The sequence below is a fragment of the Arachis duranensis genome, chromosome 3 (genome assembly GCF_000817695.3).
Source record: "Arachis duranensis cultivar V14167 chromosome 3, aradu.V14167.gnm2.J7QH, whole genome shotgun sequence".
Classification (NCBI taxonomy): domain Eukaryota; kingdom Viridiplantae; phylum Streptophyta; class Magnoliopsida; order Fabales; family Fabaceae; genus Arachis; species Arachis duranensis.
In genome coordinates, this window is record NC_029774.3 from 111442283 (window position 1) to 111457047 (window position 14765).

The 14765-nt window shown below is 33.1% G+C and overlaps 1 protein-coding gene across 1 annotated transcript; it reads right to left on the reverse strand.

Annotated features, from left to right (window-relative positions):
• Positions 1 to 3954: 3954 nt before the first annotated feature.
• On the reverse strand, positions 3955 to 7640 carry LOC107480195 (alternative NAD(P)H-ubiquinone oxidoreductase C1, chloroplastic/mitochondrial). The gene is made up of 10 exons (XM_016100336.3): positions 7249 to 7640; positions 7071 to 7166; positions 6897 to 6963; positions 6609 to 6792; positions 6160 to 6253; positions 5827 to 6039; positions 5001 to 5402; positions 4799 to 4875; positions 4421 to 4524; positions 3955 to 4337 (listed from the first exon to the last, which is right to left on the reverse strand). Exons 1-10 carry the CDS (start codon positions 7501 to 7503, stop codon positions 4198 to 4200), a joined length of 1632 nt encoding a protein of 543 aa, XP_015955822.1. The 5' UTR covers positions 7504 to 7640; the 3' UTR covers positions 3955 to 4197.
• Positions 7641 to 14765: the final 7125 nt, after the last annotated feature.

The window sequence follows — 14765 nt, forward strand, 5'->3', positions numbered from 1 at the left end:
GGCTTGCACTTTGAAAAAATAATTTTTGAAGTCATGAAAGGATTCGTCAAAAAGAGTGAAAATTCTCCGACCTTGTATGGCTCGGAAAGACACCCATTGTTGTTTGTTATTTAGCCCACTAAAGGGCTTAGTCATGTGAAAGAGAAAGAAGAAAATCCTTAAAGAGGTCGGAAAGTCCAAAGCGTGACTAACAAACTGATAAATTTTCAGAAAACCCCAAGAATTGGGGTGAAGTTGGGTAGGGGCAACTCGACAGTGGTGCAAAACAGATATTTCAAAATCCGAAAAAGGAAGAAAAACACCCAAACGGGTGATCATACATTCATACATAAAGAAAAAATGAGGGGCCGCCTCATTGGCCCTCCCAAAACAAACCCGGTCTTCCGGACCCGGGATTACCAACTCATATTTTGGCTCGTCCTCCTCCGAAGTACAAATCCTGTGGTGAGTACGAAGATGAGTAATAAACTCAGCGTCGACCAAGGGTTCCTCCCCAAGGACCGTGATATTTAAAAGAAAAGTTGGATATCTCAATATCACAATTGTAACGTCAATAGAAATTAAAAGAAATGAAATTAGTAAATAAGCAAAGATATATAAGATGACGGAGGCAAAGTAAATTGCAGAAATTAAAAAAAATAGAAAATTAAAGAAAAGATGAAGAAGAAAGCTAAATATAAAAGAGAAGTGTTCATACCCTGTTCCAATGCAGAGGCCCAGGTCCAACTAAAAGGCCTAACCTGAAGGGTTAAGCCTAGCTAAGTACCGACCTCCACATAAGTAGTCGGTATAAACCACGACTTGGTCTAAAGAAGTCGGATGTGAGATTAGCTGGCAGGTAAACACTCATTCAAATGAGTAACCGCCCCTAAAATCTCTCTAACCGCTTCATAAAGCCATATCTTAACCTCCCCAAGATAATAGGGACGGTTAACACCCTAAAGATACGGCACTACTCCAACGGTGGTTATTGGCTCACCACTATAAATACACTGACACCCCTCAGGTATCTCTAAGTCCAATACTCTCTAGACCTGCTCACACTCTTGCTAACTTAGGCATCGGAGTGTCTTTGCAGGTACCACCCCCCATTCACTCGCGAGCACAAGTCGGACGGAGCCTCCCGAGTTGCAGATCCATCCGGAGTTCTCCTCCTTCACACACTTGGGCCGCCAAACGCCATCCACCGTATTAATCTCCGGTTACCCACTGTAACACTACTTATCTTTTTAATCTATATTTTTACTTCTTTTTCTTCAAATATTTACTATATACAATTTGGAGATAATATTAATGTTATGATTAAAATTTATAATCAAGATTAAATTATTTAAAAAAAATTAACTTTGGACTAATCTTATAACTATCAATATAATTTTTTTATACTAATATTTAATTGTATTTTTATATACATAGAAAAAAAATTTATTTTTAAATAACAAGTATAAAAATTAATTATTTTTATTTGTATAACAAACTTAATACCTAATCAAATGTAAAAGTATATACGTTAAATTCTTTTAAATTTTAGATAAAGAATATTAAAATTAATTATTAGTAAAAAAATTAAATTTTTTTCATGAAAATAATAATTAAAAATTATATTATTTGACTTTTTTTATCTATAGAAATCCAATCTTTTTAGGCAATGGACACTTTTATTCTCTATAATATTTTTGTAATAATAGTTAATTCTATAAACGTATCATAATCTATAATATCAAAATAAAATCGACATAATTTTAAAAGATATATATTCTCGTATTATTATTACGAATTAAAAAATTCTAATTACTCTTACTAAATTTGAGCGACATGTTGTCATCCAATCATGCTTACAACGATCGCAATTCGTAAACAAATTCCTAAACTTAGCTAAACTAATTTATTTTCTAAACACTTTAGGAATTAGTGTAGATTCTTAAAACAAAAAAATTAATTAATAGATAAAAGAATTATCTTTCTAATTTTGAAATACTAAAAATATCTATATTTTACTTTATTTAATATTCAAAAAGATATCTGAACATATTTTTATTTTTTAAGATGATATATTGTAATTTATATTTGAATAATAGATATTTTGGAGTGATGTTTTGTAGGTAAACTATTATTTTAGTCTTTAATGTTTGACCTGAATTTTAATTTGGTTCTTAATATTTTTTTTGGTTGTTCACGGTATCTCTCAATCTGACAAATTAAGAACTAATCCGTCACGGATCTGAGCTCCATTTAAGGGCCTGCTGTGCCAATGAGTTACTACATGCACAAAGTATGATTCGAACTCCCGACACTTGCTTAAACGTTTTATTTTAGTCTCAAAAACTTTCAAACATCCTCTTTCAATCTCAAAAAAATTTTAAACGGATTCAATGTTGTCCCACCATTAAATTTGACACGAACAATTCGCATATTGAAGAACCAATAGCATTTGATTTTAGTAAGTAAAATCGATGAACCAATTATCACTAATATAAAAGTTTTTCTTTGATTTTAAATCATTAATGATTGAGTGTTAGAATTTAGAGTTTTATATAACAAAAAAATTGAGGAAAAAATATACATTATTAATGTTCATGTCACTCAACGGTAAAACCGTAAGACCATATTAAACTTGTTTAAAACTTTTTGAGACTGAAATAAAACATTAAAGATCAAATTAAAATTCGATCCAACTATGCGTTGAAAACTAAAATAGTACTTTACCCATTTTTTATAATATAGTTTAATAGGATGAGTTTCAATGATTTAAGGGTTTTTTACTTAAATAAATTGTATGGGAGTCAAAATTACCTGATTCCCCTGAAACGGATTCTGCAACGTAAATCCCCTCTTGGTATTATTATATAAATCGTCCTAGGCTGTACAGGGTTACATAAAACGTGAATCATCTCAGCCTAGGACGATTAATGCATGAACATGTTAGACAAATCAAACGTAAATCGTGGCAGGGTCTCCAGGGTTAGAAAAAGAGCATAAATCGTCCCAAGGTGGTAGGTTTCACGTGTTAATGGGCTAACTCTCACTGGGCTGCCACGATTTATGCATTATTGGGACCCTCTTCAGCCTGGCACGATTTATGTGTTAGTTTGTAACACTAACTGGGCTGGGACAATTTATGCCCAAGTTAGTAACCCTAGGAACTCAAGAATTTAATGATTCAGGGTGTATGTAGTTTAGCATAAGACGTTAGAAATCAGGCTTCTTAGTAGCTTAGTTAACACTCTTACTATAGAGTGATGGTTGCATAATAGGGTACTCTTATTTATAATATTTTAATTTAAATTATATCTATTTAAATTTTAACTTAAAAAATAAAAATATACTTTTTATAATTTCAATTACTGATTTTATTGAAAAGATTAAATTAAATTAAAAAATACTAACAAATTATAATAAAAGAGTACTAAATTTTAATATATAAATTTAAATTTTTTCTTTCAAAAAAATGTCAAAAGGTGTTAAAAAATATTAATTTTGCATAATATAAATTTATGTTGTTTTAAGTAACATAAATTTAAGTTTTTATGAAATTTTTAGTATTCGTTGTTTATATAATTTTTTTAATCATTTTTATTAATGCATATTTTTTTGTAACCCTGTGCAGTCTAGGACGATTTATATAATAATACCAAGAAGGGATTTACGTTGCAGAATCCGTTTCAGAAGAATCAGGTAATTTTGACTCCCATACAATTTATTTAAGTAAAAAACCCATGATTTAAATTGATAAATTTAGAAGGATTTAATTGTTATAAAAAATAATAATAATGACATCTTATCAGAATAGGGTAGATCAACTTAATTGGATATCAGTATTTTAAAAAAAAAATGTAGACTTAATACTTCAAAAATTTAAATCATATAGGATTAAACCCTGTTCCACTTTTTACATAGCAAAACTTGATAACTAGTTAACTACAGATCAGGAATATAATCCAAGGACACAAGTCCTTCCAATTCTTAGTTTCCACAATCGGTGTGGTTTATCTTTGTATTGGTGAATAAAATTAATACCCATCTTACTTACAGACAGAAGTGTAAAGTGTTGAAGTGTTACAATTTAAAGACGACAACGTCGACAACAACAACAACAAAGACTTATCCCAGTAGGTAGTATCAGCTGTTACAATTTAAAGAAATATACACAAAAGCTCAGTCATGCTATAAAGTATAAACACCAATTGAATGAGTAAGCTACGAGCTCGATAAAACCTTTGTTAAGGTACTTTGTAGCAATGACACTGAATCAATAGCTGATTTTGTAAGAAAGCTTATGCCCACTTTTAGCCTATGTTGATCTGTTGGTAGCCTCATTAAATATGCTATCTTCCTCGCTGCAAAAACATACAAACACTTAATTTTTATATCTCCGCATGGTAATAAGCATAATGAAGAATGGCAGTGGCGTCAAACTTACCAGTATGGCCAACAGGTCCTTCTAAGGTTAGCCCCTCAACAAAACTTGGAGAGATGGCAGCATCATTTCTTCCCAGCGTCATCATCTCACCTAAATTCTGAAACCTAGCCCACCAAATTAGCAAGAAATGGTGTTAGAAATGTGCAAAGTACTTAATACTTTGCAAACATCAGAAGCAAATTTCTGAATGCAATAAAACCTAAAGAAGGGTGCTAGGGGACAGCACTTTTGTTAAATATTGGCCATCATTTAACCATCAAAAGAAAATTGAATGATTCTACACCATTAGATACAATCTCACACCATTAAAGACATTATTGATGGCTAATTGATGGCTAAAACCCACAAAATCTGCTGGCCCCCTAGACTTTCTCCAACCTAAATGGCAGAAGCGGGCGGCCGTTGATTGCAGCCCACAGATTCCAACCAGTAAAGTCCGCTTGCTGAAATGCAACCTGCAAGGTAGAAGAGGGAAAATAATTAAACACGATGATATATGATATGTCCTCAAAACTTAGATATCTATCTATTATCATTGTGCTTTACTGCCAATACACAGGATATGCAGCAATCGTAATACCTGTGCAGTGGCTGGAAGGATCCTTCCCTTTGAATCCCTTAATGCAGAAGAGTCCCCAAGAGCAAATATCCGTGGATGACCCTTTACACGAAGAGTTTCATCTGTTTCCGCTTGACCCCGGGCATTAAGTGGAAGTACATATGGTGCATCTGAAGGCTCAAGCTGATCAAGAGGAGGCTTAGATCCAACAGTCCAAAGGACCAGATCGGCTTCAATGATTTTACTTTCCATTCCTCTTTCAGCAGGCTGCAGCTCCAATATATATCTCTCAAAACCATTTGCTGCTTCAATGCTACTTTCATCTAGCCCTGTTGGAGGATCTTTAGACTCCAATTCACTCACCCTCCGAATACCGCGGACAAAATAACCCAACAAAAGTTCAACGCTCCGGGAGGAAAGAACCTAGCATCCATAGCATAAAGCATCATTTCAAAAACTATAAGCAATGCTTGCAATAACATTGGTCATGGAACTAGAAGAGTAAAAGAGAATAGTTGTTAACAGACGTAGCTTCCCTAGTTGAAGAAATAGATTAATTGCATGCTGCAATTAAACTCACTAGACAATTAACATTGTATTTAACTTACAAAGTTATAAATAAAATTATAAATGATTTAATATGACCCATTTAACCACATCAACCAATAAAAGAACCATTGAAATAGGGCTGTAGATATCATATTCTCACTGCCTAACAACAGAAGGTAATACAACGTCAACATCTTACTGGACCATCACCAAATTGCATGGCATTCTGAGTCATAAAAAATAGATATTCATATTCCAACTTCCGATAAAAATGCAAATTTTCAACTTAACAACTTACTTTCAGTGCAGCTTCCCGATTGCCAGGTGGGGCATTTGGACAGATAATTGTGTCTACATTAATTGCCCTCACAATTCCTTTATTCTGTAACCGTTCTGCTATTGTCGCAGCTAATTCAACTCCAGAATAACCACAACCAACAACAGCCACACTAATTTGAAAGTCCTTACCAAAGGTCTTTCTCTCTAATGTTGTCAATTTATTGTTAACTTTCTGCACAAGAACACCAGCATGTAAAAGTAAAATCAATATCGTGAAAAAAAATTGCAACAAATAGATGGAGTCTATTAGTGATGGGATCTTAAATAATTGATCCACCACGTATGTACTCACACGAGCATCCTCCAGTGTTGAGAATGGAAAGGCATATTCTGCTGCTCCTGGTACAACATCCAGTTTAGTTTCAGCTCCCAATGAGAGAACCAGCCTGGCTGTCCAGTGAGAAGAAATGGAAAAGTTCAAATCAACAAAAAGAATTTAGTTCATAGCAAGTGCAAGCAATACCTAAATGGGTGCATTTTCCTTTTACAGATGATATAGATACACAAGAAAACATTTCAGGACCTTGATTATGAAACCTACTCAGCAAAGGGGCAACAAAAGCATGTCCACTTGGAGAGAATGGATGAAATATAAAAATAGAAGGCTGCCAATAATTTACGCATTGAGGAAACTAGGATATTGCGCATAACAAAGATCCAGGAATACATATCAGCATAAGCATTGACCATACAGAATAGTTGCCAGGATGTATTGAAGTTCTTAAACAGTTTAGATCGTACCAATCATACTCAATAAGAAGCCCACTTTCAAGATGAACAGTTCCTCCACAACTAGATGCTTTGGATTCATTCGTTCTCCAATTGTCGGAGGGATGCAAACATTTCACTCTGTCTTTTAAGAACACTACACTGGTGTTTACCAGCAAATCTGAGAAGCGAGGAGCTATTTCCCATTCGTCCACTTCTGTATTTCATAATGTAATAATGTAATTCTGCCAAATCATCTTAGAAATAATAAAAGAAAAAGAAAAAAGGCGTACAATTTGGCTCAGACAGAATACAGCATACCTCCGGATAGAAGCTCATACAACAATGGCTTAAAAACAAAACGTTCAGACTGGTCGACAAGAACTATCTGTTTCACATCCAATAAAGACAACGTTTGAATCAAAACTTGTACAAGCAAACAATATGTAGGGTGGAATCAGTGTAAAGTTGCATAAGAATTTGTTAGTTGTTAACCTGAGGTGTTTTATCGTCAGGCCATTCAAGCGATTCAAGCCTGAGAGCAGTATACAAACCACCAAATCCACCGCCTAATATGCAAACCCTAGGTCTCTGCATGCAACCAAGCAATTTGAACATGTAATAGTAATGATGATAGATGCATGTATATCAGAATGAAAGGAGGAAAACTGACCTTGGAATCAGACCACACGAAATTGGCGGGGGATTGTTCGGATTCGGAAACAGTGTCGGCAACGCCACCAGCGTTGGCAGCAGAAGAGGAGCATCGTAAGCGGAAAGGGTTGGAGGGAGAATTGGCGAATATCTTGGAAGGGGAAGTGGTTGTTGCCCTGAATCTTGGGAATAGATTGGTCCATTGGCGTGTGGCAGCGCGGTTAAGAGCGACGAGTGTGGAGGTAGCAGATGCAGTTAAAGCAATGCGTGACATTATCTCTTGTTTTCTCAAGTTAGTAGCGAGCGATTATGATTTTGGAGAAGAAGAGCGAAGCTTATGCGTAATGCGTATATGGTTGTTCTGCTTCCACGCTCGTATATGGTTGTTCTGCTAGTACCACCAACCACTACTCCCCACTTTCCCCGACTTCTTCCTAATCTGGTTTTGGTCTATTTTTTTGGTTTGGGGGTCCTCGTAAAAATGGGCCAAAGCCCAAAAGTAAAGGCAACGCCTTTATTAAGTGTCCCTTTTAATGGGCTCCGGCCCCGTTAGTATACTAAAAACCGTGTCCTTTTCAATTCATCTTTTTATAAATTTAAAATAAATAACAATAAAATTGAGATTAATAAATATATTAAGGTAAAGACTCATATTCAGTTATTTTTATGTAAAATTAATAGTTAAGAACCGTTAGATTATTTAACAGATTTGACAAAATTATAATATAACGATTTTCGACTATCAACTTCACAAAAAAATAATTGCATATAAAATTTCACCATATATTATACCAGTAATGCTACATTACAAGTCATTTTGGCAACTAAATCCAATCGTGACTCAACTACAATAAAAATTACTCTTAAATTTAAACGTGTGACACGCGCTCCAGTGTTTCACTAATGCACAATTCAAAGAGTTTGCATTATATATACAAGTCTTTCTATCACGGTTATTAATTCTGATGTGTAGTTCCAACATTTATTGGTGGTTAGGGTCAAAGAGAGTGTGGCACGATAATCTCTTAGTGAACCCAACACATCTTTATGTTCATAGAAAGTTGTCCTTAGATGCAAGAGGTGAAAATCAACTTTAAATGAATGGCTCTTGAAAAGTTCAAATCAACTTTAAATGCAATGACTCTTGAAAAATTTAGCGATCGCCTCGTCTTTCTTGCAGTTATCTATCAACACCGCAAACACCATACCACATTATATGTGTAAATCAAATAAAGTGAAACAACACACACCCCGTCATTTCCATAGCACACAAGTAATCGAAGCTAATAGCTTGGTAACTCACACTATTTAGCAGATATCATTAAACAAATTCTGATTTATCATAGCACACAAATATTTAAGCGTAGCACACATTTTTGTTCAGCATAACACACAAATTCGCACATATGGCACAAAAACCAGAATCATAGAATAACACTAATTTTTCAAACAATTCAATTAAAGAAAACTAAGATGATCATCATAAATAACCATAATCAAGAAAAAAATATATACAATAGCACACAAATATCAAGTATAGAAAAACAACACAAGTAATCGAAGTTAATAGCCTGATAGCTCACACTAATTTGTTAGAAATCATTAAACAAATTTTGATTTATTATAGCACACAAATATTTAAGTATAACACACATTTTTGTTCAACATAGTACACAAATTCACAATTATAAATATTGAGCATAGAAAAATAATATAAAAAGTATTCGTACCTTCTCAATTTCACTCAATAAAAAAGATACATCAAATTCACAAAGAAGAAGAAATTAAACAACACCACAACAAGACGTTGAAGAAGTGGTGGTGACGGTGGACGGCAACGGTGACAACGACAGCAGTGACAACGACAGTGGTGGTGGTGGTGGCGGCAGCAACGATGACAACGTTGGAGGAGGAGGAGGAGGAGGAGAGAAGGAGGAGGGCGCATGACTAAAGTTTAAATTTTAATAATTTGGTTAACTTAGTTAATGAAAATACTTGGACACCTAGCATTTTTTATATTATACTAGAATTAAGGATTCAACTCTTATAGTTAATAAAATAAATTTTTTAGATTATATATGATCAAAAACATTTTAAAAAGGTTAAATTACACAGTTGGTCTCTACACTTTTAGTGAAATTATAAATTGGTTCCTACACTTTAAAAGTTTATAATTGAGTCCCTAAAGAGAATTAAAATTTGTAATTTAGTGTCCGTCGTTCAAAAAGTGTTTGATTTAATAGAATATTCTCAGCACATTTTCTATTTTAAACATGTGAGCTACACATGTTTGACAATAGGGACCAATTTGTAATTTTAGTAAAAGTATGGAGAACAACTGTGTAATTTAACAATTTGAAAATGACCAAAAACTCCCTAAGCTATCTAAACCCACCCCGCCCTTCCCCAACTCTCTCAATCTCAATTTCTCATTTTTCGAAATGACACGCCAACCCCAATGATCTTTGTCTCTCACCTCGGTTCACCGTCGCCACACCGGATCCACTGCATTTGTGCTCACGAGTCAGGTCTCACCTTCTTCCTCCATCTCGCCTCTCTCATCCGGTGATTTTTTTTCTCTTCCAATCCCAATACTGAACACTGATAAATGGAAGAGAACAATTCCAATATCAAATATGCTCAAACCGAATAATTCAATGTCTAAGAAGAAAATAACAACAAATCAATATAAAAATAGCAACTCAATTTATCAGTAGATCCGGTGCGCCGACAAAGGCGAGAGGGACGGCGATGGTGAGAGACAAAGAGCGCTGGAGTTGGGGTGCCATTTTGAAAAGTGAGAAAGTGAGAGTGAGAGAGCTGGAGAAGGGCGGGGTGGGGTGGGTTCAGATAGTCTAGGGAGTTTTTGGTCATTTTCAAATGGTTAAATTAACCGTTCTCATACTTTCACTAAAATTGCAAATTGGTTTCTATTGTCAAACATGTACAACTCACATGTTTAAATTAGAGAATATATTGAGAATATTTTGTTAAATCAAAAGGTGGATACTAAATTGTAAATTTTAATTCTCTTTAGGAACCCAATTACAAACTTTTAAAGTGTAAAGACCAATTTGCAATTTCACTAAAAGTATAGGGACCAATTGTGTAATTTAACCTTAAAAAAATTATAATCAACTGGCTCTTCTCTCTTATCTATATATATATATAAAAAATAAATTTTTTATATTTTCTCATTTTTAATTAATTTCTTTTATTACTAAAAGTAAAAAAAAGTACAACAATGATACGATATTTTTTTAAATAAATAAATAAAAGATAATTTACATGAATAAAATAAATAATTTACAACTGACATTTTGTGGCGGTTCTGGGTCATATTGCGGCGGTTAAATACCCAGCAGAAGATAAACCGCGGGTAAATGGTTAGCGGCGATTTTAGCCAACCGCTAGAATAATCACTGCGTAATAAAAAAAGTTTTGTGGCGATTTTTACCCGCTCCTGTTGGAAATTCAAAATTTGTTCTATTGATTTTGCGGCAATTACAAACCGTCTCTAAATAGTAGAAAATTGAAAATGGCGGTCTTTTGCAAACCGCCGCTAAATGCCGAAAAACGAACAACATGCCTATTTTGCGGCGGTTAGAAACCTCTGCGAAATTCATGATTTCCTTAAAAATTTTAGCTTTTTTATTATTGTGCCTCGTTTAAAATAGTCTGTTTATTCAACTTTAATTTGTTAGTTACCGATTAATTCAAAGAACTTCCATCCAAATAAAACAACTAAATAACATAACAAAACAACTTATATATATGCAAACATAATCTATATAATGAGATTGTCATAAGTGCATCATTCAATATGAAGTAAAATTTGATAATTTGAAGAAAATAAAGATAAAGCACTAAACCAACTTAAATTTAATAGTATCTAATAACATTGATCCAAAGTCACTATTTTTGTTGCGGGTCATAGTTGCCAGATGAAGATGGTCTGACGCGCGACAAGGTCGGTGTACTGCCCAAATAATCCAGCTCTACAACAATGTCAGCTGGCAGATTACCTCCTTGCTGTTGGATTAGATATTCCAAAACCTTCTCTATCGACTATCTCTTCGCCTGCTCTTCTTCTATCTTAGCCGTTAATTCTACAATCCTCTTCTCATACTCTTCATTTGGCTCACCAGAACTCGACGGTTGTCCAGTAGCATTACCAAATACTTGGGTGGGACATGGTCCAGCATCTAAGGCATGAACTCGTCATGGGTGCTCTTTTCTAAGAACTTGTGCTAGCGAATCATTTTGTGAAAGGTGCTTAGAGGATTCATCCTGCCTCTCAACATTCGCAATTTCTTCCTACAAATATACAAGAAATTGGAAAGGTATAATTTAAAATTAGCACGATATATATAGTAAGCTAAGTTTAAAATTTTCAGACATTACTTACACTAACAACATGCACATCGGGATGGATATACGAGCCTTTTTTTCTTATGAGTGATGATAAACAACTCTCCTCTACCAACGGGCCTTCCTTATTCTTTCTCCTAAATCATTGATATCGATACAATTATGTAAATAAAAACACCATATTCAGGAAGATTAAGCAAAATCTTAATGCAAATATTTACTTATTACCACTTCATCTTTTTTCTTGCCAATATTTTGGAGCCCCCAGTATGTGTGTAAGGTTGCTTGCTCCGATTTAAAGCGTTTTATTTATACTTTTACTATGAATAAATAACAAAACAAATATAAATGAGAATGGAATGTTGAATATAAAATGTAAGGAGTATAATATGTATACACATGTATGTTTTTGTGGAAATAATAAAAAATATCAAGGCTTACCTTTGTTCTTCCTTCTAGCGATATTCAAGTAACCATTTTCAGATATTTTCTTCTATTCTTGACGGGTGATGCTTAATATTTTCCTTAAAAGTCCTTGTTTCTTTGTAACACTTATGATACAAGTTGTGTCTTATATCCTTCCAGTTCTTTCCTATCCTTTGCATAATTTTACACTTTATTTTTTTTCCAGCATCGTCCTCATAGTGAAAGACCCGTTGCAATTAGTTACCATTGTCATTAACCAAAACCAACTAATAAGCATAAGATTGGTAATTTGAAAAATATCCACAACCATTATAGGCTACTTTAAATTGAAAAAGTATAACACTCAAATCCAATACAAGCAGTCGCAATTATGTATAAGATAGAAATGCTGAAATAAACAGGTGGAAAACGAAATTTGAAAATTTAACCAGCCATATAATTTACCCATGCAAAAACTCTTACAAAAAAATTGAATACTAAAATTGCTTAAAATGTTGAATGGTTAATAGTTAAATTAGTCCCTGAAAGATAAGACATTCTTCAAATTCATCCCTGAAATATTTTTTCAATCAAATTGGTCCTTCAAAGATTATAAATTAATCATATTTGTCCTCTAGTCACTCCATTAACAATTTTCTTCAACGATTGATGCTGTAAAACGTTAATTGATAAAATATATAATACCTGATATGTCTAATTAGATAGTGACCAAATATGTTTATGAAATTTATTAATTTAGTCATTTTTTCCAATTACAAAAATCCTATTCCTAATATGACCTAGTGACTAAATTGATAGATTTTCGTAAACATATTTAGTCAACGTTTAATTGAACATGTTATGTGTCATGTATGCTATTAGTTAACATTTCACATCATCAATCATTGACGAAAATTGTGAGTGGAGTAACTAAAGGACAGATATGATTAATTCGTAATTTTTGAAGGACCAATTTGATTAAAAAAATTTTTAGGAACAAATTTGAAGACTACCTTATCTTTCAGGGACTCATTTGACTATTAACTCAAATGTTGAAACTAAAAGATGTACCTTAATCATGTCGTATGCATGTTCCTTCTTAGTTTTGTTCACGTGTTTTCAACTCTCTTCACATATGGGAAATTGGGAATAGTCACCACCCAAATTTCCTAAGAAACCACTGAATAGTCCAGTTGCCTGACCAATTGGTTGCAAATCTTTGTTAAATAGGAGTATTATCTTTGTATTGGAAGGAAGTGCTATAGCCTCCAACGGACAATACAAAACCCAAAAACTATAATGTCACTAACCTTCAACAGAGAGCATGAGATGCAGAGACGATGGCGAGCGGCGATACGGTGGCGAGCAGCGATACGACAGCGACCAAGCGAGACAGCAGTGAGCGGTGAGATGACGACGAGCGGCGAGACTAAAACTAGACTATGCCAACCAGTTCAAAGCCTTGAACAGACGACAACCATGAACGACGGCCGTGACACCGTTGAAGAAACCGGGTTTTGGGGAGGTTGGTCAACTCTGGAAAATGGAGCTTTTGTGGTTTATGGTCCAAATTTTAAAAAATTCACGAAAGGAAAGGGATTTTGGGGAAAGGGGGGATGCGTTGGGGTTTTAGATTTTCTTATTTTGTTATTTTATTAGTAGGTATATTTTTTGTGTTGTGGGCCATGTTTTTATTATATTGCCATTTCTTAAGCGGTACTATATTTTTGTTAAGTTATATATTATAATTAAATCTTTATCAAACAAACTAATTGGAATTGACGTTATATACAATAATAGAGATGAATAATAATTGTTTTATGTTATTTATCATATGTTAAATTATATTTAAAAATAGTATAGAATTAGAAAATATATAATTTTAGATAATAAAATAATAATTCAAAAATCCAAATGATATCATTTGGATCTTGTATTCTAAATTGGGTAGTGGCGCATTGTAAAATAATATTTATTGATTTGAAATTATTGTTTTTGTTTTTAAAATAAAAATAGAAACATTATATTTAGAATTTAATTACTATAATTTGAAATATGAATAGAATGGTTCTAATACATTAATCTTAAATAATGTATGTATTTATGTATAAAAAAGGTAAATTTATTATTTTAGAAATGCTGCTATTAGTCCTTTTCATTTATTAAAATTTTATTCATTATTTTTTATAACAACAAATTAAAAATTCAGATCTAAAATTTTACCATAATATGCTAAATAAACAATAATTAATTCCGTCCAAAAAAGAAATTGGAAAAATCCTTCAATAATTATTCTACTAATTCTTCTACTAGTTAGATGTGTTAACAATTAACACTTATAACAGCAGAACTTACAAGACTATATTCCTAAGTTGTATTGGATCTCACAATTAAATGAATGGAAAATAATTCTAGTATGCACATAGTGGGATATTGGTGTGTGAGAGTGGATTAAACTATGTTAGAAAATGATATAAAAAAAAAGCTAATAGGACCAAATACACATATACACGGGAATAATTCATATTTAACAAGGATTTTTTCATTAATCATTATAAATAAAAAATTATTATTTCTCCAATAAAAATATAACTTTTTTCTGTGTAGTCTTGTGTATTCCTATGTACTATGGAGACGATGATAATGGTTACCATTGTCCGTTGTGAAGCTTAAGAATTATAGAGTTTGCCGGGAATGCGGCGTACTTGCTTTAAAAAAAATCGTATTTGAAAAATTAAAGTTGAAAAATGAATTTTTGGA

Excerpts from the sequence above, each read along its gene's own strand:
- LOC107480195 (XM_016100336.3), bottom strand. The coding sequence starts at position 7,503 with ATGTCACGCATTGCTTTAACTGCATCTGCTACCTCCACACTCGTCGCT. Across the intron at positions 6,040-6,159 it reads CAACACTGGAGGATGCTCGT|AAAGTTAACAATAAATTGAC; the intron begins GTGAGTACATAC and ends GTTCTTGTGCAG. Across the intron at positions 4,876-5,000 it reads TCCTTCCAGCCACTGCACAG|GTTGCATTTCAGCAAGCGGA; the intron begins GTATTACGATTG and ends TCTACCTTGCAG.